Raw genomic sequence first — 24,543 nt, forward strand, 5'->3', positions numbered from 1 at the left:
AGACATATGGGTCTATATGAAGACGGTTCCCCTGGGTCTACATTTGACGGCAAGTTTGAGGGCCTTGGGTATGCCGTCAAGACCCGGGGATTTACTGTCGCCTATTCGATTGCAGATCTCCATCAGCTCGTCCCTGGTGACTGGTGGAATCGGCGTCACATTCAGGGGCCGCTGGAAAGTGTCAGTACCCCCTTCTTGCTGGGGAAATAACCCCTGGATTACTTTCAACAAGAGTATAGGGATGTGATCTGCGGACACGATCGGCCTCTGAATCGTCCTGTCACGATTTTATAGGCACTACCCCACGGATTTATGTCCGCTTCTGAACAGAGCTCCTTAAAACATTCCCTCTTACTCCGCTGGATGGCGAACTTGAGGTTCTTGCGAGCTTTCCTATAGGCACGCTCCTTTTGCCCCTGATCGATCCTACCTATTGCCCTCTGAGCCGTTCGTCTGGCTCTGTGGCAAATCAATCGAAGGCTGGCAGGTTCACTATTCCACTAATAATTGGGTCTTCTAGTGGGGAATGAGCATCTCCTAGGCATCGACACGTCACATGCTGTAGAGATACTCTGGGTGACATGGAGAGCTATATCCGTGGAGGTGCCTGCTTTGCTAGGCAAGTCTAGCCACACCTCCATCGCTTTGGCAGATCATCCTGGTGTCCTTCTGGATTTCGCCTTGCGGGGTGCGGGTCTCCTGCCTTGTGGCTCCGTCCTTAATTCAAAGATGATTGCCTAGTGGTCGCTGTACGTGAAGTCCTCGTTAACTTGCCAGGACATGTCACGTGCTAACGCAGAGCTGGCAAACGTCAGATCTACAATTGAACCAGTTCCCCCTTTCCGATAAGTGTTTATATCACCTTCGTTGGCCAGAACTGCATCCAACTGGGCGAACGCTTCTAATAAGCACCGCCCCCTTGCGTTAGTCTCTTTGCTACCCCACTCGATAGCCCACGGATTAAAGTCACCGGCTATCACCTTTGGACCTCGTCCCCTTGCGTCGTGAACAAGATCGGCTCGGTGAGGCGTAACAGCTATATACGAATATACCGCTTATTTTTGCCCACACAAAGCCCCTAGCCACCTGACTCATGCTATATTGTATGGCTTGACAACCCCACGTCCATATCGCCGCTCCACCAGTCGGATCTGTGACCCATACACCACCGTCAAGATTTCTGTACGGTTCACTAATGATAGCAATCTCCATCGCGGATTATTAAGTGGGCTGCGCAAGCAAATCTTCTGCGACCCTGCAATGATTAAGGTTTAATTGTATTAACCTCGTTTTTTCCCTGCAGTTAACGCCTTCCTAAATTCTGGGCATTTACCACTTCCGGCAATATGCCGGTTATCCCATCCCTCCTTTTCTTCGCGCAAAATGCATTTGGAGTCTCTATTGCACTCCTTGGCAATATGTCCTTTTTCCCCACATTCCCCACGTTAGTGCATGCCTTCGCGAAGTGTCCAAACATTAGGCATTTGAAGCACCTTTTTAAGGAGATCTGTTCCTCACGTGTCATTAATTCAAAATTAACATGTCTATACTGATGCGTGAGTTCGCACCGGATTTCAAAATAGACACCAAACGAAGGAATTCGCGACGGCCTAACGATGAAAACCGGAACGCGAGCTAACACTAGAAAATAAATAAGAAAAACGGCTCGACCGCGCGTGGAGCCGTAAGTCTCCGGATCCGAGTGCTGCGATCGAGAGGAAAGATCCACGACGAGTCACAATCCCAATCACAGTTTCTTCTGCCTAAGGTATTTATTGAGGCGCGGCCCCTGAGGTTCCTTCCCATCCTTGACATCCTCAGGCCAATATTTCAGAGGGTGTCGTTTTGCGGGATCAAGGAGGAAGAGAGAGGGAGGAAGTCCTCAAATTAATGAAAATTATTCAAAATGCATTATATATTGCTCCAGTCCAACAGAAAAACAAATATATAGAAATAAAAGAAAAATTGAAAATAATAATATATACAAATTAAAAGACAAAAATAAATGAAATCAAAGACAAGTCGGAATACCGGAAGCTCGCGCTGCAGGTATAAAGGTTTTGTGTTCATCTTATGAAAGAAACTTCAAGGCACATTTTTCTATCGGTATATAGCTACAAATCCAACATATTCCTTCATATTTTTTCAAACTACAAGACGTACCTACATATTACAGCCATATATATTATCCTCACCCTAAACAAACAAACTGCCTATGTCCGAATACTGTACATATATATCCACGTATATGAATTGATCGTACCCATATTTCCGATTTACTTCGTGCACAAAAGCATTCATATGTACATATATGGTATGCATATTAAATACGGCTGGTTTATGGTCAAACATATCTATCTGAATTAGGTACTACCCGCAAACTTTATTAGTATGCCTATACTATATATCTACATACACACATCTCTGCTTGGAGTAATTGGTATTCATATACAAGTGATTAAAAAAACTAAACCAAATAATTCTTTGCGATTCCATTCATAAGAACTCATTTCGGTATGTGACGATGACGTCATACAGGTTGTAGAGTGCACGAAATTCACAAAAAACAGCAAAGTTTTACACCTTATAACTTTGTTAATAATGGTTTGATTTTCTTCAAACTTGACCAACTTGTGCCTTATACTCTTCGTTACACTCATGCCATAATTCTGTAATGCTGGGTAAATTTCTAAAATGTGGAAATATACTATTATTAACTTTATTTGTGCAGATATCGGAGCCGGATATATTTTGAGGCCTAGATTTCGTAGAGATGCACCACTGTGATTTTTTTCAGATTTTTCGGTTGGATGGATTCTGAGAACGAGACCTGCTACACTTTTTGGGGGTCATATTTTGAAGCCTCACTCCCCTATGTTTCACCCAATATCAAATATGGAGCCAATTTCGAAAAGTACTAATTGAGCCCTTTAATTTGATACCCCACATGGACACCTTTTATGAAAAAAAATGTTGCACTCGCCATTCACATGTATGGGAAGCCCCACCTTAAACTTAACACAAAATGGCGTCACTTGCTGCATATAAAGGGAATAACAGATCACACACTCTTATCAATTTTCGTCACAATCGGTCCAGCCGTTTCCGAATAAATCGGGTGTGACAGACAGACAGGCAGACGGACATACATACAGACATCGACTCGATTCTAATAAGGTTTTGGTTTACATAAAACCTTAAAAATGAAAAAGAGAAATGAAATCCAAATAAAAGAAAATTTAACACCTGCACATCGGATCACTCCGAACTCGGCGTTGTGTGTATATATGATGATGATGATTCTGTTAGTGGTTAAAAAAATATTTAAAACCATACAATATAAATTTCAGAATTATACAATTTACTACTACTACTTTACTTTCAATAAAAGAAACCCTTTTACAGTTCGCGGTTGCTTCTATGGGCACTGGAATTTTCTCAAGATCGGGCTGCGAAAACAACACTTTTGGTGTGCATTGTGATATCACCGGAATAATTGTAATACCAGAATGTTCACCGATCACCGGAATAACAACGATATTCACATCAACTCTATATGGATCCGAAATGAATTTTCGACAAGGACAATATCCAAAATTGAAACACCGGAGGGACAACGGGGATAGTTCTCTCCTTTGGATTTTAGAACTTCTGCGGGAATTGATAACACACGAGTTCACAGGATTTGTAATAATCACGAAGCCTTTGGACAATTGTCCGCAATGGCAGGAGTCAAATCGCGAACGATACCAGCATTGGTGTTCAATCAATCACATCGAGTCCTTCCAGTTTTACGTGGCACGCCCGGGGGATAATAACTCCATCGGCGCCTTTAAAACCATACGTAACTTCCTCTGCTCCAACGTATCCTTTTATCCTCCTGCCTGTGTATCCGTCGGAAAAGATACGCTTCACCAGCTGCTCTCCGCGAAAATTAATTCAGAAAGAGGCGAATTAGATTCTGGTCACTACAGAGCAACTGGGTTTCCGAAACTCGCTCGAGGAAAGACAGTCGAAGACCAGTTAGACAATCACTGCTGATAAGCGGTTGAATATCGGCGTGCTTACGAGGAAAGGCAGCCAAAGATCCAAAGGCTTGAGGTCCTTCACGTGAGCGATGCCCAGGTTACGACCCTCCTTGTCCTCCAACTCGTACTGAACCGTTCTAACTCTACCGATGATTTTCACTTTCACGAACTTCTGATCCAGTTTTGTATTGTTCCGCTTTGGTGCACTGCTTAAGTTGACGACCCGCTTATACACGATATCTTCGACCTGAAATGCACGAGCTCGGGATCGCAAGTTGTAACCCCTTTCTTGTGTTTCTCTTGCTTGGAGGATGTGTCTCTGCACCTCGGCTCTTGGAATAGCAAATTTATCCTAAGAACAGACTTCCAAGGTCGCATCAGGCAAGGCGTTCATTCGCCGTGAAAGGACGTAGGTACTCCCATGGGTTACCATGATCTTCCCAAAAACGACGTGATAGGGAGAAGTCCCTATCAAGACGTGTTTCGCTGAACGAAAGGCACAGTTGATGGATGACAGCTTGTTATCCCAATCTCTTTGATCAGGATCGATATAAGCGCGTATAGCAGCCAGCAATGAGCGATTTACTCTCTTCGAGGCGTTGAACTGATTTGAACTGTACCCCATTATCAGACGTTATCAACTCAGGGATTCCAAAATCATGAAAGATTCTTTTCTCCAAGTATTCTGTCAACACGTTCGCGGTAAACCGTTTAATCGGCTCCACAAATGAAAATTGCTAGGGAGAATCGAGAACAACTATTGCTTCTATATTTCCGACGAGAGATCTAGGGTATGGGTCGATCAAATGGATATACAAGCGTTGAAACACCCGATCGGAGATGAGGCCAATAAAACCACAATCACAGTGTACCCAAGGTTCTACTAACCCCCCATGTCCACTTAAAGGATGATCATGGGCACAGGTGATCACCTCAGTCGTCAGCTCCTCCGGAATCCAAAGCTTCCAAAGCTCCTGAAGCATAATTGGTTTGCTTGTATACTATTCCATCGCACACCTGCAGATCAGAGAGTTTGTTGGAATTCTCCCTAATACGCTCGATCATTTTCAAATAGTCCGAAGACCGAAAATGTGATGAAACAAAATCCACGTCTGCTTTGTTGCCACTTCTCTCCAAAGCATACACCTCCGCTGGTGAATACATTCGAAATAAAGAATCCGAAACCAGATGTTGTGACACAGGAAGGGTTTGATGATGATCGAGAATCCTTGAAGCTTCAATGCCCATCTGGCCAGTCTACTGTCAAGGTCGGACTGGTTCATCAGCCATCTGAACGAAGCGTGGTCAGTTACCACTTCGAATGTTGTGCCTTCAATATACGCTCAGAATTTGCGCACTGCCTCCACCGCTTCCAGACATTCCTGTTCAATGACAGTGTAATTCCGCTGGGTGAGTAAGCTTCTTGGACATATACGCTATTGGAACTTCATCTCCCTCCTTTGTCTTCTGCATCAGCACCGCTCCTATGTCAGGTTGACTTGCTTCACAATGTATGGCGAAAGGCTAGGACAACTCGGAGCTATGCAGGAGTAGAACCGAAGCGAGACCCGTTTTCAGAGCGTCAAAGGCCAAGATGGCTTCCTCAGGCCAGCAAAACTGACGCTTCCTCTGAAGCATGTCTGCCAACAGTACAGTCAGCGAAGCGTAATTTGGCAAAAATCGCTTTGCCCATCAGTCGGTGCATGGTTTGAGATGCATTACAAAGCCCAAATGGCATGGTCACGAACTGATAGAGCGGCCGCCCTGGAACGGTGAAGGCAGGTTACACGGTTACACTGTTCACCTTACGTTCATCAAGGCAAAGTCGCACTTTTCCAGGTTTCACCACAAGGGTGACTGGCGAATACCAGGCGCTTTGCGATTCTTCAACGACTCCCAAAGCCAGCATCCTATTAATCTCTTCGTAGAGGAGCTTTTCGATGGCGAGAGAGACTGAAAAGTGTCTCCGTTTAATCGGTTTATTATTCCAAGGTAAAGATTTTGAGTTAAGGATGGGATAAGGAGGACCGACATCGATTCCATCTGATCCCGAAATGGCAGCCGATACTATGCCTACTATTGAGTGGCTAGTCCCGTCGCCTGTCCTGAGATCGATGCGTAATCTCTCCCATTTGTACAGACCTTCGTTAATAATTTTCCGGGTGAAATTCGAAGCCAAGCAACTTACGGTGGCTCCGGTATGAATCAGTCCCGAAATACGTTCACCCAAAACTGTGACATCCGCCTACGGGTGAATATTATTGCTGGGCTGACTTGTGAGAACGGCAGAGTAATAGCGACGACGTTTGCGCATTACTCGCCGCCAATATTGACGTAAGTGAAGAGTTGAGCGCTTAGGCTTTTTCGTCGCCATCTCTGCTACTCTGAAGATCCATTCTCTGGCCGCTTGCATGATGAATGAATGAATGAAATCTCATGTGCTTTAGCAAAAGAGGGTTCAATCTCCCTCATGCCGGGATCGAAGCAATTGGTGTACCAGTAGCATTGGCTAAGGCTGTCTTCAAAAACTGGGAACCTGCTTCCCATAATGACAGGTGTCAGAGTCTAAATGCTGCTAGACACACCAAACCTCTCCTATCAAAACCCAACATGCATGCCGCAAAGTTTATCCAGTCGAAAAGCAGGAGGACTTGCAGGAGTATTGTAGGTATTCTGACAGGTCACTAGCTACTTATATGTTCAGAATAGGAATTATTCAAGATGATACGTATCCCTCCTCTTATGAGGAACTGGAATACACGGAGCATTTCCTATGTGAATGCGCTGTCTATGGAAACATCAGAGCTTCGGTGCCGATGTTCTCCAGCTGCGATGGGTAGCATCACGTCCACTAACGGAAATCCTTCGATACGTTAACGAATCCGGGATATTCCGTTAGATGGGGAAGCTATATCTTCTCCCCCAACACACAACCACACATGCTATAATGGGTAACGTTTGTTTATCTAGGATGAGCGCAATATTTATGGGTTTGATATGTATGCATTATACATATGCATATTATTGAGTTTAGCATTTACTGAAGGAATATTTTGCATTTTTGACTATGTACAGGGTGCGGCAGCATAACTTCCTTTTTTCAAAACTCAATAAAAACTATTGAATGCATCGGAAAATATTTATTTATTTTTTATAATGTAGGTACATGTCTAAAGTTTTTATTTACATTGTTTTGAAGATCAAATCTGTTAGGTGACGACCCCCATTCTCCATACATTGCGTAAACCGATTTCTGGCGTTTGTCATGACTCTTGTTAGCATAGCAGGTGTTATGTTGGCAATTTCTTCTTGGATGTTGGTCTTCAAATCTTGTAGGGTTCTTGGACGGTTCATATAAACACGGGATTTCAAAAAACCGTATAGAAAAAAATCACAAGGGGACAGATCGGGAGAGCGTGCCGGCCATTCCAAATCGTCTCTAATTGAGATAAGGCGCTCTGGAAAGTGTTCCCTCAAAACAGCCATCGATGCTCTTGAAGTGTGTGCTGTTGCACCGTCTTGTTGGAACCAAGTGTCCCCCAAATCCAAATTTTCTAGCCGTGGAAAAAAAAAATTCTGTAGCATGTTTACATACCGGTCCGAATTCACTGTCACTGTAACCTCATTTTCCTCAAAAAACCAGGGACCAACAATTCCTTTTGTCGCACTTGCAGTTTGTCTGAATGTAGTGACCCATGTAACAATTGATTTGCGGTCTGGGACGGGAGCCAACGGGGCTAAATTAAAGCGATTCCGAAATGCACGCTGTGTTGTAATAACCGAACATCTGTTTGAAAAGTAAACCTCAACGGCAAAGGCACACTCCTCACTATTCCAAGGCATGATGGCGACTGAATCGTGTCGGGACAAAACTTTACAGTATCCCCTCTTAAACGAGACCACTAGCGCTCCGCTATGACATCAACTAAGTGAGTGGCGCGCATTTTAAAAAAGGAAGTTATGCTGCCGCACCCTGTAGAAATGGAAAACCATGCATTAAGATTTTCTTACATAAAACGAACACAAAACCCTTATACCCGGAGCGCCCAGCTTTGGTACCCCGGCTTTTTATTATCTTTTTTGGTGAACTACTTCACATTTGCTGATAATGTTGATCGTCTAGTGTGAGCCATATGAATATAATGCTTTCCACATCAAATTATTTACGTAAATGGCATTTTAAAAAATAGAAGGCAATTGAATTTTTAACTACTGTGAGCGTCAAAAATAAGTAAACACCCATCTTTTTTGTATTTAAACTTTTATTGCACAATGTTTATTGATAGAAATTAAAATGTTTTATCATAGCTTGAAAGGCTCATATAATAGAAGTTTATGTCAGCACAAACACTTAAACAAAACAAAACATTTTCAAAAATAATTCATCTTGTCTTAAAATACTCATGAATTTACGCGTCAAAAGAAAGTATACAGTGGCAACACTTCTCGTTTTGTTTTTAATTATTTCCGGGAATCACACAAATTTCTTTGAAACTGTTTATAAGTGAAGTAAGCAAATATAGTGCACTAATATTTTTCGTAGATTTTCTTTGTTTTTGTTTGAATAACTGCAAAAGTATAACATTTAAGATAATGGGTAAGCAAACCACAAACGAAACACGAAAAATAATTTTAGATTTACATAAAGAAAAGAAATCTTTGCGTGAAATTGGAAAAATCGTTAGAAGGAATCATTGTACGATAAAAAAAATTATAGATAAATATACGACTCGTCATACTATTGAAAATTTACCGCGGTCTGGGCGACCTAAGAAGCTTACTGACTCCGAAGTGCGGACAATTGTACGAGAAGTAAAGAATAATCCAGTTTCAAGTGCAGGAAACATATCAAAGAAAATAGCTGAGACTTCAGGCAAATCAGTGAGTGCAAGCACAATTCGAAGAGCGCTCCACAAAAATGGTCTACATGGCAGAGTGCCACGTAAGAAACCATATATTTCTAAAGCGAATCAAAAGAAGCGTATAAAATTCGCCAGAAAGTACCAAAATGAGGCTCCAAACTTTTGAGAAAACATTTTATACTCCGATGAGAGTAAATTTGAAATATTTGGGGCGAAAAACCCACCAAAAATATGGCGAGCGAAAAATGAAGCATTTCTCGACAAGTGCGTTACAAGCACCATAAAGCACGGTGGAGGCTCAGTTATGGTCTGGGGATGTATGGCGGCATCCGGAGTTGAAAATCTAGTTTTCATCGAGTCTAAAATGGCTAAAATAGACTATTTAAATATACTGAGGGACAATATCACTCCTAGTGCTGACAAATTGGGGCTGGGGGGGAAACTGGATCTTTCAGCACGATAACGATCCGAAGCATACGTCCCACATTGTATGGAGGAATGGTTGTTATACCGAACGCCAAAAACCCTTGATCACCCACCGCAGTCCCCAGACCTTAATCCTATCGAGCATTTGTGGGAGCACCTTGACAGGAAAATCAGACAAAGAAGCCTTTCCAACAAGGACGACCTAAAAAGGGCTTTAATCGAAGAGTGGAACAACATTTGTCCAGATATTACAAAAAATCTTGTCAAATCAATGCCTAAAAGACTGAATGCTGTTCTAAAGTCACATGGAAAACAAACTAAATATTAAAAATTATTTCTAATTAATTATTGGATATTATTTCTTAGAGAAAAATTCTGTATACTTTCTTTTGACGCGTAAAATCAGCAGTATTTTGAAGCATTAATAATTTTTTGAAACGGTATTTTATTTTGTTTAACTTTTTTTCAGATTTAAACTTCTATTATATAATACTTTTAACCGGTGATGAAGCATGTTAATTTTTATCAGTAACTGCTATGAAATTAAAGCTTGAATACGAAAAAATTAAGTGTTTACTTATTTTTGACGCTCACAGTATGTACACACTCACATAGGGGAACACAAAATCTATTATACCTAAAGCGTCTAGCTTACGGTTTCCCGACTTGTTTGTACATGTTTTAAGTGAACTTCTTCACGCTTGCTAATAATAAAGTACGTACGCTTTAACTATAATCGATAGAGTACTTTGCAGAGCAAATTATTTATTGGCTGCTGAAAAATTGTACGCAACTGAATTTTGTTTTATTATTTACGTAAATGGCAATTCAAAAAATAGAAGGAGATTGAATTTTTAACTATGTACACAGAGAAGTGTCAATATGTCATTGTTGCTCGCACAGAAGGGCACAAACTCTTTTATACCTGAAGCGCCCAGGTTCCGGTGTCCCGACTTGTTCTGTCATAGCTGCGACCGATAATTGCTACAATTTCAAAATAACAGTACTGAAGCAAAAATAAATCAATTAAAACTCATGAAACTCTCTAAACAATGTTAACTTTTCATTCATTATTATTAAAAATATGATATACTTTCTTTTCAGCCGATAATGACAACTAGTACAGAGAAACGAGAGCACCTCTACAAAATTTTAGTTATTGGCGAATTAGGGGCTGGCAAAACATCATTTATTAAGCGCTATGTTCACCAATTTTTCAGCGCCAACTATAGAGCAACCATTGGAGTGGACTTCGCACTGAAGGTTCTACATTGGGATCCTAATACGATTGTACGTCTTCAGCTATGGGATATAGCAGGTCAAGAGCGATTTGGAAATATGACTCGTGTTTACTATAAAGAAGCTGTTGGAGCGTTTATTGTTTTTGATGTAACACGCAGTGGGACTTTTGACGCTGTTAGTAAATGGAAGGAAGATTTGGATGCAAAAGTGCAATTACCTGGAGGTGGACCAATCCCATGCATATTGCTCGCTAATAAGGTATGTACATAGGTATATAGCTTTCTTGATTGGTTTATATTATGCAAAACTAATTTTAGTGCGATCAGGAAAAACAGGGCATCGTAACAAATATAGAGAAGATGGACGAGTATGTGAAGGTGAATGGTTTCTCAGGCTGGTTCGAAACTTCAGCTAAGGAGAATGTGAACATAGAAGAGTCAGCAAGGGCTTTGGTAAATCAGGTAGGACTCAATTCAATACTTCAATTATATTTAGCTTTCACGATTTAGTTGTTTTCTGTGTGTCTGCCGTCAGGCTGCCACATGCATTTTTCTCGTAAAGCGTTACAGCGATTGACGCCAAATTTGATGGAAGGGTGAGAACTGTGGACGCTCACGCATACGGTCATGGGAGGTCCCTATACATGCAAAAGCACGGTGTAAATTTTGTTCATCAACTGTAGTCAGTAGTCAGTAGTCAGAGTATCAAATGTGGAGCCTCTGTCAATACTTTCCGAAGCCGGCCTTAGTTTTGACATTTGTCAGAAAGGTAGGTGTGAAGGGTCGAAAGTAATCATTTCTTTCACGGACCCATTCTCAGAAACGACCCAACCGAAAAATCTGAAAAAGATCAGGAGGCTGCCACTATATGGCGCCTAGGCTCCAAAACATCCTCCATACCGATCTCTGTTCGAATCTATACGATAATTTTTAGTCATTGGCTGCAAAACCCCCCTTAAGTTTATCCTCGAATCACGAAATTGCAGCAAGCGTGATCTTACCGTTTGGTGGAAATCGCAACATTATCGATTATTAACATTAATTAACAACTATTAACAAAGTTTTAATAGATCAAATATGTCGCTTCAAGACTTTGATTGTCAATATCACCCGAAAGTGGATATTCTCACATAATATATGCATATATGGTATTACGTGCTAGGTACTAATGGGACAAATGTCCACTGAAATGTTTTCTTAAAAGAAATACACTCAACCTTTCATACTTGAAGCGACCAGCTTTCGGTTTCCCGCCTTGTTTTAGTTATTTGTGTTTGATTATCAATTACTCGAGAATATTACTTGAATTTATCGTAGTTTGTCGCTTTGCTATGGGATTGAGGACAGTTTCTGTTCCACTGTACAGTGGTCGGACATACCAGGCAGGGTTTTGTAGAGGATCATCCGAAAGCTTTTTCTTGTTTCGTCAGACAGCAGGAAGTAGTAAAGGAAGGATTGACTAGAAGGTCTTGTTGGTGAATTCGGTCAGACCATCTCAAGGTTGGCTAGCGTCCAAGGCTTGTCGATACATTTCAGTAGGTTTTCGCCATTTCTATTGATTGTCGTATTGCCCTAGAAGTTGAAACCGCCACTGAAAATAAGGTATATCGACTTTAAGTTAAGATTGCCAAAGGCTTTCAGGTCTGGGCCTAGTTGTTCATTGTAGGAGCTGCATCTAGTATAGACGGAGGCGACTAAGATCCACTGCGGAAAAGGTGAGCCGGTTTTAGATCTCAAAATGATAGTCTCTCCTGACTAAAAGTGTCATTACGCATAATGTTATATCCGGTAAATTGAATATTGTTCCTGCTCTTAGGATGGGTTTCCGAAATACAGCAGATGTCTGCTTTCAAAGTGTCAATCAACACATGGGCAGCGGCACGATAAGAGGTGAGATCAGGGACTCGGAGTTAGAAGTTACGATGTTTAGATAGATTGAGAATTAGCTTAATAGCATGCTTCTCATTAGTGGGGGTTGAAGCAGCGTTTCAACCAATTCGCGGATAACGCTGGTGGGTGGACTGGAAACTGGTTGAAGTTTTCGGGAGGGTTTTCCAGGTGAATTGAGCGTAAGAGACTCCGGGAGATTTGTGATTGTTGTGCCACCACCTGCTTGACACAGACGACTTCCTTTGTTTTCCGTTTTTTAGCAGACTTCCTTCTGGCTGCCGTCTCTTTGTAGGCTGGACACCACGTTGCAGGCTGGGCAGCAGCCACAATTGCAAGACTTGTGAGTCTCGTGCATTTCCCATGTGGACGGTTTTTTTGTGTACATTATGCACCTGTGTATAGTCGTACAATTTAGGTCGATGTTCCCGAAGTTCTGGTAGTTAAAGCACTGCAGCTGTTCTTTTGGTTTTATCTTTCCAAAAGCCGAAGGATGTACCTAGTCTTTATAACTTCAATGAGCTCTTGAGTCGATTCGAAGGTGTCCACGAATAGCCCCGATTATGATATAATAGGGCGGGTAGAGTTCTCCAAGTGGGAAGCTTTGTCCCTTTTGACAATAAGGTTTGTGTCCGAACATATTTTAAGCTGAGGATATTCAGCTTTGATATCCGACAGAATATCGGCTGGATCTGTTTCCCGGTGTAAACCTCGAATAATTAAGGACTGTGTAATGAAGAAGGGTACTTGCTGTGGCATTGAGCCTTACGTCTTTAAGAAGGGTGGAAATCTATAGGTTAGTTTCAATCTTTTTTCCGTAAAAACCCGCAAAAGTTGTGATATGTTCAAATGATACCCGATTATGGGAGGGATCTTTTCTTGTTGGTTTTTTTGCATAGCGGGTTGGTTCGAATTGGGCTGGGAAAGGTATGCCTGCGGAGCACGTACATGATTAGAGCCAACTGCTTGTTGGTTTTGCTTCTGCGAACTGCCACAAAGTTGAATGGGTTCTCGTTTGTGGTCTCATCCCCGTCTAGGTCTATTTCTAGGGACACGTCTTCCGTTGCTACCTTTTCTATGTGTATGTTAGATGCTGCCGCTTGCTCCTGATGCTACTGTTGTTCTTGTCGCTGATGCTCTTCATATTGGTGATTCTGCTGCTGCTGATGAACAATCTCTTCTCTAATGATTCGTAACTTCTCTTGAAGTTGTTGTGAGCAGACGGTAAGCGGTAAGCCATCAAGCCCTTTTGCTCCTGCAGCTCATTAATTTGGCTTAGGAAGGCCGGTTTCCCCTCCAACTGCTCTGTGGGATGAAATCCGCTCCTTCTCCGACGACTCCCTTAGGGGCTTTATTTTTTTTCTCTTCACAAACATCGTGTCCCCAAGCCCGTTTTGAGGTGTTACCAGATAGCAGCTTGTTGCTCCTTGCTAGAATTTATCCTTAAACTAGAAAACGAGTTTTAGGAAAGAAAGTTGAAGTGCACTGTGAAACAGATTTGGAACGACACTTCCTTCAGCGATGTTTTCACTTCACTTTTCATTTTTTTCACTTTCACCTTGAATTTTTCTTTTTGACGTAATGAGTTGATCCACACGTCGCTCAGTGTAACTTATGTCGATCAACACATGTGTGCTCGCTGCGACTGCTCGGAGCAAACTACTGAAGTGTTTTAAATTCTAGCTACGTACAAATTTAAAAGCCTGTGTAGAAAGTTCCTCACATAAGATGAACACAAAATTTTATTTGAGCAGATATTCTAAAGGAGAGCATTTCGGATAGATAGATAACATATGCATGATTACCATAACGGGGATTTGCTTAACCTTATTAAAATTATTAATTAATTAATAATTATTAAAAACTGGGGTTGCGAAGTGTAAGATCGAGCTTAATACCCCAGCTACAAACAACCTTGAAGTATGCCTTGCCCCTTCCACTTTCAGCATCATCCTTGCCTTGTCTTCCCACGTACGACAACCTCAAGCAAAAAAGATCGTGGTCGAAGCACGGCGAACCCGCCCGAACCATCGCCAAGCCCGGATTCACGGCCAGGAAGGTTTTGCTGAGTGTATGGTGGGATTGGAAGGGAATCATCCACTATGAGCTGCTCAACTATGGCCATATCCTTAATTCGGTCCTCTACTGTGAGCAACTCGACCGTTTGAAGCAGAAGATTGACCAGAAGCGGCCAGAATTGGTCAATAGGAATGGTGTTGTGTTCCACCAGGACAACGCTCGGCCTCACACATCTTTGATGACCCCCCAGAAGCTACGGGAGTTCGTATGGGATATTCTATCGCACCCACCGTATAGTGCGGACCTGGCACCAAGTGATTACCATCTCTTCCGGTCCATGCAAAACGCTCTTGGTGCTACTAAGTTGGCCTGAAAAGAGGCTTGCGAAAACCGGCTGTCTGAGTTTTTTGCAAATAAGGAGGGGGGCTTTATAAGAGGGAGGTAATAAAGTTGCCTTCTAAATGGCAATAAGTTTGCGAACAAAACGGCGCATATTTGACTTAAATCGGATAATTGTAAGTATCTTAAATAAAACGTCAAATTTCGATCACAAATACGACATTTCTTTTCCCCCAACCCAATATATAACGTTCATATTGACAACCTTTGCGGCTACTGACTGTCTAAATTTCTAAAATATAATAAGATGCTACCCTTAACTTTATTTGAGCATATATCCTAACGGAGAGAATTTCGGAGCCTAGATAACATATGCATGATTACCATAACGGGGGTCTGCTTGTAAACAAAACCTTATTAAAATTATTAATTAATTAATTATTATTAAAAACTGGGGTTGCATAGTGCAAGATCGAGCTTACTACCCCAGCTATAACCAACCTTGAAGTATACCTTGCCCCTACCACGTTCAGCATCATCCTTGCCGCAACATATTGCACGTGTTGCTTATAACTGCGCTTCTCGACTATCATCGCTCCCAAGTATTTAATGGCCGGCTTGGAAGTGATGATATAATCCCCAATTTGAATACGGGCGTAATTTCTATTGCAGCGCTTGGTAACGAGGACCGCTTAGTTTTCTTCCTCCGCAAGTGTCAGACCCGAACTCTCTACTCAAACCATAAAAGCATTGATTGCTTGGCATGAGTAGAATTCAACATCTTCGAGATGTTTTGCGATCATAACCATTGCTATATCATCATCATCATCACCAACGGCGCAACAACTGGTATCCGGTCTAGGCCTGCCTTAAAAAGGAACTCCAGACATCCCGGTTTTACGCGGAGGCCCACCAATTCGATATTACTCAAAGTTGTCTGGCGTCCTGACCTACGTCATCGCTCTATCTCAGGCAGGGGCTTCCTTGTCTTCTTTTTCTACCATAGATATTGCTCTCATAGACTTTCCCCGCTCCACATCCATACGAATTAAGTGACCCGTCCACCGGAATCTGTTGAGCCGGATTTCATCCACAGGAACAGTTTTTGTAAGCTGAAATAGGCTCTGTTGGTTGCCAACAACCGTGCGCAGATTTCATCGTCATAGCTGTTATTGGTTGAAATTTTCGACCCTAGATAGGAGAAATTATCAACGGTCTCAAAGTTGTATTCTCCTATCTTTTTTCTTCCCGTTTTACCAGTACAATTTGATGTTGTTGCTTGGTTGGTTTTCGGTGCTGACGTTGCCACCATATATTTTGTCTTGCCTTCATTGATGGCAGCCCAGGATCTCGCGCCGCCTGCTCGATCTGGATGAAGGTAGTTCTTACGTCTTGGTCCTTCTTCCCATGATGTCGATATCTTCAGCATAGGCCAGTAGTTGGGTGGACTTAAAGAGAATCGTACCCCTTGCATTTACCTCGGCATAACGGACCACTTTCTCGAGGGCCAGGTTAAAGAGGACGCATGATAGCGCATCCCCTTGTCGTAGACCGTTGTTGATGTCGAATGGTCTTGAAAGTGATCCTGCTGCTTTTATCTGGCCTCGCACATTGGTCAGGGTCAGCCTAGTCAGTCTTATTCATTTCGTTGGGATACCGAATCTTCTCATGGCCGTGAACAGTTTTACCCTGGCAATGCTGTCATAGGCGACTATAAAGTCGATGAATAGATGGTGCAACTGATGTCCATATTCCAACAGTTTTTCCATCGGTTGCCGCAGAGAGAAAATCTGATCTCTTGTTGATTTGCCTGGAGTGAAGCCTCTTTGGTATGGGCCAATGATATTCTGAGCGTATGGGGCTATCCGGCCTAGCAAGGTAGCGGAGAATATCTTATTGATGGTACTCAGCAACGTGATACCTCTATAATTACTGCACTGCGTGATATCTCCCTTTTTATGCTTTTTATGTATGAGACAGTTAATGCCTCGATGCCAGTCGTGAGCATTGATTCGCTGTCCCATACGTTGAACACAAGTTGATGAACCACTTGGTGTAATTGGTCGCCTCCATATTTAACCAATTCGGCTGTAATTCCATCGGTTCCCGGCGACTTATGATTTTTAAGCCAATGAATTGCACGGACTGTTTCTCATATACTTGGTGGTGGCAATATTTGTCCGTTGTCTTCAGTTGGCAGGACCTTCAACTCGCAAATGTTGTGGTTATTAAGTAGTTCATCAAAGTACTCAACCCATCGTTTACCTGCTGACTTGTTGGTAAAACTTCCGCGCCTGGTGCGGTTGCTCCCTGTACTTTTCTAGTTCACAGACTTATTGGTTCTCCCAGGCTTCCTTTTTCCGTCTGTCAAGTCGCTTCTCCGCTCGACGAAGGTCGTGATAAATCTCTGCGTGTGCCCGCGTTCTCTGAGAATGCAACATTACTCGGTATGCTGCATTCTTCCGTTCCGTAGCTTACATTCATCGTCAAACCAGCCGTTCCGACTTTTTTTGCGGCTGGGGCCAAGTAGCTTTGTGGCCGTATCAATGATAACGTTTTTAGGTGGTTGTGAAAGTCGTCTATTGATGCTTCATCTTCAGGGACTCTGTTGACTGCGGTTATTGCGGTATCTATTTCGCCCTTATGGGAAGTAGCCATCAGCTGGCAGGTAACAGATTTCTGCCCGTTTGTGATGCATACGCGTTAAAGAAGTGAATAGTGCGATCAGCTGATATAATGGGGAACTTCATCAGCTGGTCATCAAATCGTTTCACCTCTTTATTGAGGTCACGGAAACCCTCTGAGATGGCAATGTCAATACCGTATTGAGTGTGTGGGTTATCCAAATAGAGAAGTTTATAGCGATTTTTACCACGTTCGTATTCTAAATCGCCACTTTTGGCAGCAGACCACCGGATAACCTGTAGAGAGCAGTTGCTAATGCGCCTTTTCCGAAAGGATGTTGCAAATTCCTCGGTATTTTCAGTGAAGTCTTTTCTAATGTTATGTGCAATGCAGCACTGGACTGACCTTTTGTTAGTCCGACTCTGCTTGACTCCTTGTCCATATCCAGAGCAATTTGACCAAATTCTGTAGAGTGAGAGAAAAAGGGTGTACTTCCACTGTTTTGCGCCACAGACCTCTAGGGCGAGACCCTTGTCGGTCATCTTAGGATAATTGGTTCCATTATGTTACAATACCTGCAATGGAGTTACCACTCTTTCCTACTGGTGACCTGCGCCCGTTACGAGATTGTTCACCGCTATCTCTAAAATAAAACAAGTCGGAATACCGGAAGCTCGCGCTTCGAATATAAAGGTTTTGTGTTCATCTTATGTAAGAAATTTCAACGCACATTTTTCTATCCGTATATAGTTACAAACCCAACATATTCCTTCATATTTTTCCCAACTACGAGACATACCTACATATTACAGCCATAGATATTACGCTCACCCTAAACAAACAAACTGCCTATTTCCGAATACTGTACACATATATGCACGTATATAAATTGATCGTACCCATATTTCCGATTTACTTCTTATATCTATCTGAATAGGCACTACCCGCAAAGTTCATTAGCACGCATATACTATATACCTACATACACAATTGATATTCATATACAAATGACTAAAAAACTAAAACAAAATAATTCTCTGCGACCCCATTCATAAGAACTCATTTGGTTGTAGTATTGACGAATTGATATGTGATGATGACGTCATGCAGATTGAAGAGTGCACGAAATTCACAAAAAATGGTAAAGTTTTACCCCCTATAACTTTATTAATAATAGTTGGATTTTCTTCAAACTTGATTAGCATGTGCATTATGTTCTTCATTATACGCATGCCAAATTTTGTACTTCTAGGATGAACATAAGGGGGGTTGCCGGGTAAATTTCTGAAATGTGGAAATATACTATTATTAAGTTTATTTGTGCAGATATCGGAACCGGATATATTTTGAGGCCAAGATTTCGTTTAGATACACCACTGTGATCTTTTCAGATTTTTCGGTTGAATAGGTTCTGAGAACGAGACCTGTTACACTTTTTGGGGGTCATTTTTTGAGCCCTCACTCCCCTATGTTTCACCCAATATCAAATATGGAACCATTTTCGAAAAGTACTAATTAAGACCTTTCATTTGATACCCCACATGGTAACATTCTATGAAAAAAGATTTGCACCCTCCATTCACATGTATGGGGAGCCCCCCCTTAAACGTAACACAAGATGGCGCCACTTACTCCATATAAAGGGAACACCAGATTACATACTCTCACTAATTTTCGTCACAATCGGTCTAGCCGTTTCCGAATAAATCGGGTGTGACAGACAGACAGACAGACAGACAGACACCGTCTCGATTCTAATAAGGTTTTGTTTCACACAAAACCTTAACAACGGGGAGACATTCGGAGTGATTAAACTTTTATTCGAACAATTTGCCTAAGACTAAAGACTTCGATCAATTCCATTTTATATTTATAATTGAGTTGAACAAAGGGTGCAAATTGCTGAGTTTGCAAAGTTGTCTTTTGTAGCACGTTATCGCTCAATGTTCGTTTGAGTCATGTTTTTGTTTATATTGAAGTGTGGCTTATTTCTTGTGGATCTAGTTTCTGTTAAAATGAGAATGTTTACATTATTTCGTTTGAGTTTTGTAAGATAAGTTATATGAAGATAAGATATTGATGGCTCATACGTGGTGTCCGGATAGCTGAGTGGTTAGAGCACAAGGCTATCGTGAGGAAGGTCGCGGTTCGAATCTCACTTGTGGCAGTGGGATTTGTATGGCAATTTGTCGTCGGATACCAGTCCACTCAGCTGTGAATGACCTGAGTCAAATCAGGGTAATAATCTCGGGCGAGCGCAATGCTGACAGATTGCCTCCTACAGTATACTATAGTGTACCGTTTCGATCTTCAATGAAGTGTTCTAACACATTTTATTTTATTATGTATATATATACTACTAGCTTTGTACTGATGAAGGGAGCAAGTTGCTCCCGAAATATATATATACATAATAAAACAAAATTGTAGTTTGGAGTAAGCAACCGGTCTATCAATTTTAGACTTAACTACAAATAGCAGACAACACCTAACCGCTTGCTCTAACACACTTCAAGGCCCTGATCCAATATGGATTGTTGCGCCAAGTTTTTTTTATTGATCATAGTGTCTTACGCTAATACATGATGGATTAATTCTAGCTTACTATTAAGCTTAACTAACTTAACTTTATTTCAATGGGTGGCTATTACAATTGTTTGGCCTACCCGACCTTCTGTGTAATTCTTACGTTAATTGTATTGATTTAATACATGGATCTTCACACTGATCTGAATTATTTCAAGACTGTGCTTGCACTAAAAGCGCCAGAAGGCATTACTTACTTACTTAAATTAACTAAGCCTAACTTAATCTAACTTACTCTAACAATAAATACTTAAACCTACTATTTACAATAGCACATTACATGTCTTGTGCTTAGCCTCGATGTACCCCTACCAGGCAGGGAGAATCATATAGGGAAAGGATGGCGGGTTTAAGAGCTTCGCTCACTATTTGGCAGGGCCTTAGGAAGTTGGCCAATGGGAAGGTGCTACCCTGTTGGTAGAGTTGCCGGATTAGTGGATTTGGATGGTTCTCCGTTCTTTCGAAGAACCGTTCCATCAAGTTGAGAACGAATTCTCGAAGAGGTTGTACCTTGGCGCGCCGATATACCTCGGCGTTTTTTCCAACCTTCTTGGTTTTCCAATTATAGGAAAGACCAGTGCAGTACCTTAATATCCGGCGTTCGAATGCCTCACATTTGGACATGGTTCGGGTGGAGCAAGTGATCCACGTGGGCGCTCCATAGCAGATAATGGGTCTGATCAGGGTCTTGTAGAGAGTCAGTTTGGCCTTGGTGCTGAGTCCTACCTTCTTTCGAAGAAGAAAGTAGATCCTACTGAATGCACCGCGTGCCTTACCGATCGCGAGCTCAAGACGTGGTTTGAACTTAAGGAGTTCGTGAAGTTTAACTCCTAAGTACTTGATGGTCTGGGAATTGCTCACTATAGTGTTTCCTATCTTCATTTTCAAGCGTTTAGCTTTTCTATGGATTCCTCTAGAACCTAGGTATCTAGCTTTCCTCCGGAAGGTGCAGAATTGCGTTTTGGCCTCATTAATCTTAATGCCCCATGCCAGGTAATATTTGCCAAGGTCTATCAAATATCTCTCGACCGCTTTGGCTGCCCTGTTGGGGTGGAGGCTTGAAGCGAAGATGAGAGTATCATCGGCATATTGAATGAGTTCGGTGCCGGTCTCAGGAGTTGGGACGTCAGCCGTCAAGATATTATAAAAGGTGGGTCCAGAAATGGATCCTTGCGGTACTCCCGATGTTACCGACAAGAGATCGGAGAATTTATTCCCCACACTGACGTAGAAATACCTATCTTCAAAGAAGCTTAGTGCAATTCTAATGATCGGAATTGGGAACTCAAGATCTATCAGTTTGTAGATAAGTCCGTTTACCCATACGGAGTCGAAGGCCTTTTCTAAGTCTAATGCACATGCTACGGTCGGTTTATTATTGACGTTAAGTCTTGCTACGACGGTGTCGTGAAGGTAGCTAAGTGCATGTTGAGTTCCGTGCTTGCTGCGGAACCCGAACTGATGGTTCGGTATAATCTCTTTGAGGTTGCAATATTGGACTAGCCCGATTGTTCATGCTCTCTCAAAGAGTTTGCCTAAATTGGATAATAATGAAACGGGTCTAAAGTTGTTAGGCTCAGTAGAGAAGCCTTTTTTCCGGATCGCAATTATTTTAGCTACTTTCCAGGTGGTGGGAAAATAGCCATTATTTATGCAGTTATTAAATACTGCCAGCAAAAATTTGATGGAGACTCGGGGAAGTTGTCTAATTACGTAATTAGGAATTTCGTCAGGTCCGGCTGATTTTTTACCGTTTAGGTTTGAGGTCAAAGCGGTGAGTTGTGATAAACTCAGGAATTGTTACGAATCCGTTGGTTTTACCGAGGAGTTCGTTTGGGAGAATGTGACTAATCTATTTGAATGCCTAGAGACAAAGGCGGCGATAGTTGTTTCAACCATCGACACTATTGCCGGGTTACTTTGAGGCGGAGGGGTATTGAGCTGAGACTCAAATGATTCCGCAAGGACTTGCGCCTTTCTGGCGTCTCCGCAGATTGGTTCCTTGTTCCTGGTAAGAACGAAATTACGGGACTTATTTTTCCCCGCTAGCCTATTGATATGTTGAAACATATCTGGCCCGGGCTTAATATCTGCGAGATTACGGGTTAATTCTTTATTGCGGAATTGCGCCACCATTTCCCGGATAATTGTACTCAGGCAATTAATCCGGGAGAGCAATGCTTTGTATTCAGCATTAACTTTATTTCCATTTTTATGGAAGTTGCGCTTGAGGTTCCTGCGCCAAATCTGTCTGACCTTCATATGTAGCATGATATCATGCGGGAGTTTGTTGTATACAACCTCATCGACTTTGATAAGCCTGGTATTTCTGCGTGTAGCAGTATTGATGGCGTCCGTGGCCAAAATGATTGCTTCGTCGATTCCTTTGTCCGTAGCGTGTCTGTAGCGAGTTTCTTCAAGTTCAGCCTTGGTGCTAAATCTGACTTGAATTTGTCCCAATCAGTGTGGGCGAATGACCTGATGGTTATCTTAACTCGCTTCTGCAGTTGTGAAGTTGAGGTCATTTTGAGTTCAACTGCAAAATGGTCGGACATGCCTGGCAAGGTTTTACAGGAAGTTACCTGAAAACTTTGCTTGGTTTCATCAGACAGCAGGAAAAAGTCAATGATGGATTGACTAGCGGGTCTTGTCGGCGAATCCGGCGAGATCACCTCAAGGTTGGCTGGCGTGAAAGGGTCGTGGATCCAGTTATACAGGGTTTTCCCATTTAAATTTTCTGCCTTATCGCCCCAGGATTTGTGCCGTGAGTTAAAGTCGCCACCGAAGATAAAATATTTTGATTTTAACTGGAGATCGCCCAAGACTTTTAAGTCATGGCCCAGTTGCTCACTTGGGGAATTGTATTTGAAATAAACGGAAACTACCAAAATCCGTTTATTATCGGTAGTTTTAACTATTGCCGCTGCAGCGGAACAGACTAGTAAGCCCTCGATGATCCTCAAAATGGTAGTCTTTTTTGACTAGAAGGGCAGCGCCCGTGTTGCTGTTATGCCGAATAGTGGTATATCCGGTGAAATTGACATTATGTCTGTGGTTTAGGTGGGTCTCCGAAACGTACAATATGTCTGCTTTCAGAGTATCAACCAACGCTTGGGCAGTGGCACGTTGGGCGTGTGAGACCAGGGACGCGGAGTTAAATGTAACTATATTTAACTCCATAAGTTCATCAGTAGTTGAATTGCGGCAATCTGCCGCTGCCCATTCGTTTGGGCGGAAGCGAGGTTATCGACCAAGTTCTTGAAGGCCAGTTTGTTGCCTTGTGGAGCTTGAGGTGCAGCTCTAGGAAGAGTATTCCTAGCTGCTTGGGCGTACGATACACCTGGCCGGGACAAGCTTTGTGGCATCTGTGTAACCGTTTGCTTGGTCCTCGCCGTTTCTGCATTTTTTCGCGCCCTGCCAGCTTCCCTTCTGGCAACCATATCTTTGTATGCCGGGCATCCGCGGTAGTTGGCAGGATGTCCGGTCTGGCCGCAATGGCAGCAGTGCGGCGCCTCCGCCGATGGTGTGGGGCATTCCCCGCGGACGTGTTTTGTTGCGCACTTCACGCATCTGTGCACAATGGAACAGTTAGGGGCAATGTGGCCGAAGTTCTGGCAGTTGTAGCACTGCACTTCTTCAATTGGCTTGACTTTCTCAAGCGAAATCTTCTGGTGAAGTATATACTTAATTTTTTGTACTTCACTGAGCTTTTGGGAGGGCTCGAAGGTGGCTATGAATATTCCCGATTGAGACCTCATCGGGAGTGCCGGGTTCTGACTGTGCAGAAGCTTATCTGCACGCGTAATTAAGTTGGCCACAGTTTTCAATTTTAATTGCGGGTAATCTTCATTGAGTTCCCGCAATATGTTTGCTGGATCTGTATCCCTGTGGAGACTGCGAATAACCAGCGACTTGGTTCTTAGTGTCGGTGGGGTGCTGGTGGTGGCGTGAAGCCCTTTCTCTCTTATGAGAGCGAAAATTGCAGCATGGTCTTCAACCGTCTCGGCGAAGATGAGGGTCTTGTCAGCCCTCGTGTTCTTCAGGGTTGCTTTCAACCCTTTCTCTTTAATTAACCGTAAAAACTGCGGTACATTTAGTCTGTACCCAGTTATCGGGGGAATTTTGGGTTTCTTAGGGGTGGCTGCTTGGGGAGAGGATTTTGGGGTGGTTGGTGGGGCACTTACAGTGATAGCACTAACCTTAGTCTTATTTGATGCCTTCTTTTTTCGGACGACGAAGTTGAAGGGGTCTCCTTCCTCCTCCTCGATGATGACCTCCAGGCACATGCCGTCATCTTCTTCGCTTTGCTGCTCCTGTCGTGGCTGCTGCTGCTGCTGTTGTTGTCGCTGTTGCTTAATTAGCTGCCGCTGTTGCTCTTCTTGCTGATGGACCGACTGCCTCCCGGCCATGTTGGCTGCTTTCATTTCAGCCATCTCCTGCTGCAGCTCCTTGATGAGCGCCAACTGGCACTCCAGCTGCTAGGCCATGTCGGCCTTCTCCTGTTCGAGCTCCGCAATCCTGATGAGCAGG

The 24,543-nt window shown here is 42.7% G+C and overlaps 1 protein-coding gene across 8 annotated transcripts in view; it reads left to right on the forward strand.

Annotated features, from left to right (window-relative positions):
- The window catches only part of LOC119650945 (ras-related protein Rab-38), a 392,470-nt gene that overhangs the window by 261,853 nt on the left and 106,074 nt on the right, over positions 1-24,543 (forward strand). For all 8 annotated transcript variants that reach the window (XM_038054220.1, XM_038054204.1, XM_038054212.1 and 5 more), the window contains 2 exons: positions 10,421-10,816; positions 10,876-11,019. In XM_038054220.1, the coding sequence (XP_037910148.1) occupies positions 10,427-10,816; positions 10,876-11,019 (534 nt within the window). In that variant the 5' untranslated portion in view covers positions 10,421-10,426. The remainder of the gene's footprint in view (positions 1-10,420; positions 10,817-10,875; positions 11,020-24,543) is intronic.

The sequence above is a fragment of the Hermetia illucens genome, chromosome 1 (assembly GCF_905115235.1).
Source record: "Hermetia illucens chromosome 1, iHerIll2.2.curated.20191125, whole genome shotgun sequence".
NCBI classification, from domain to species: Eukaryota; Metazoa; Arthropoda; class Insecta; order Diptera; family Stratiomyidae; genus Hermetia; species Hermetia illucens.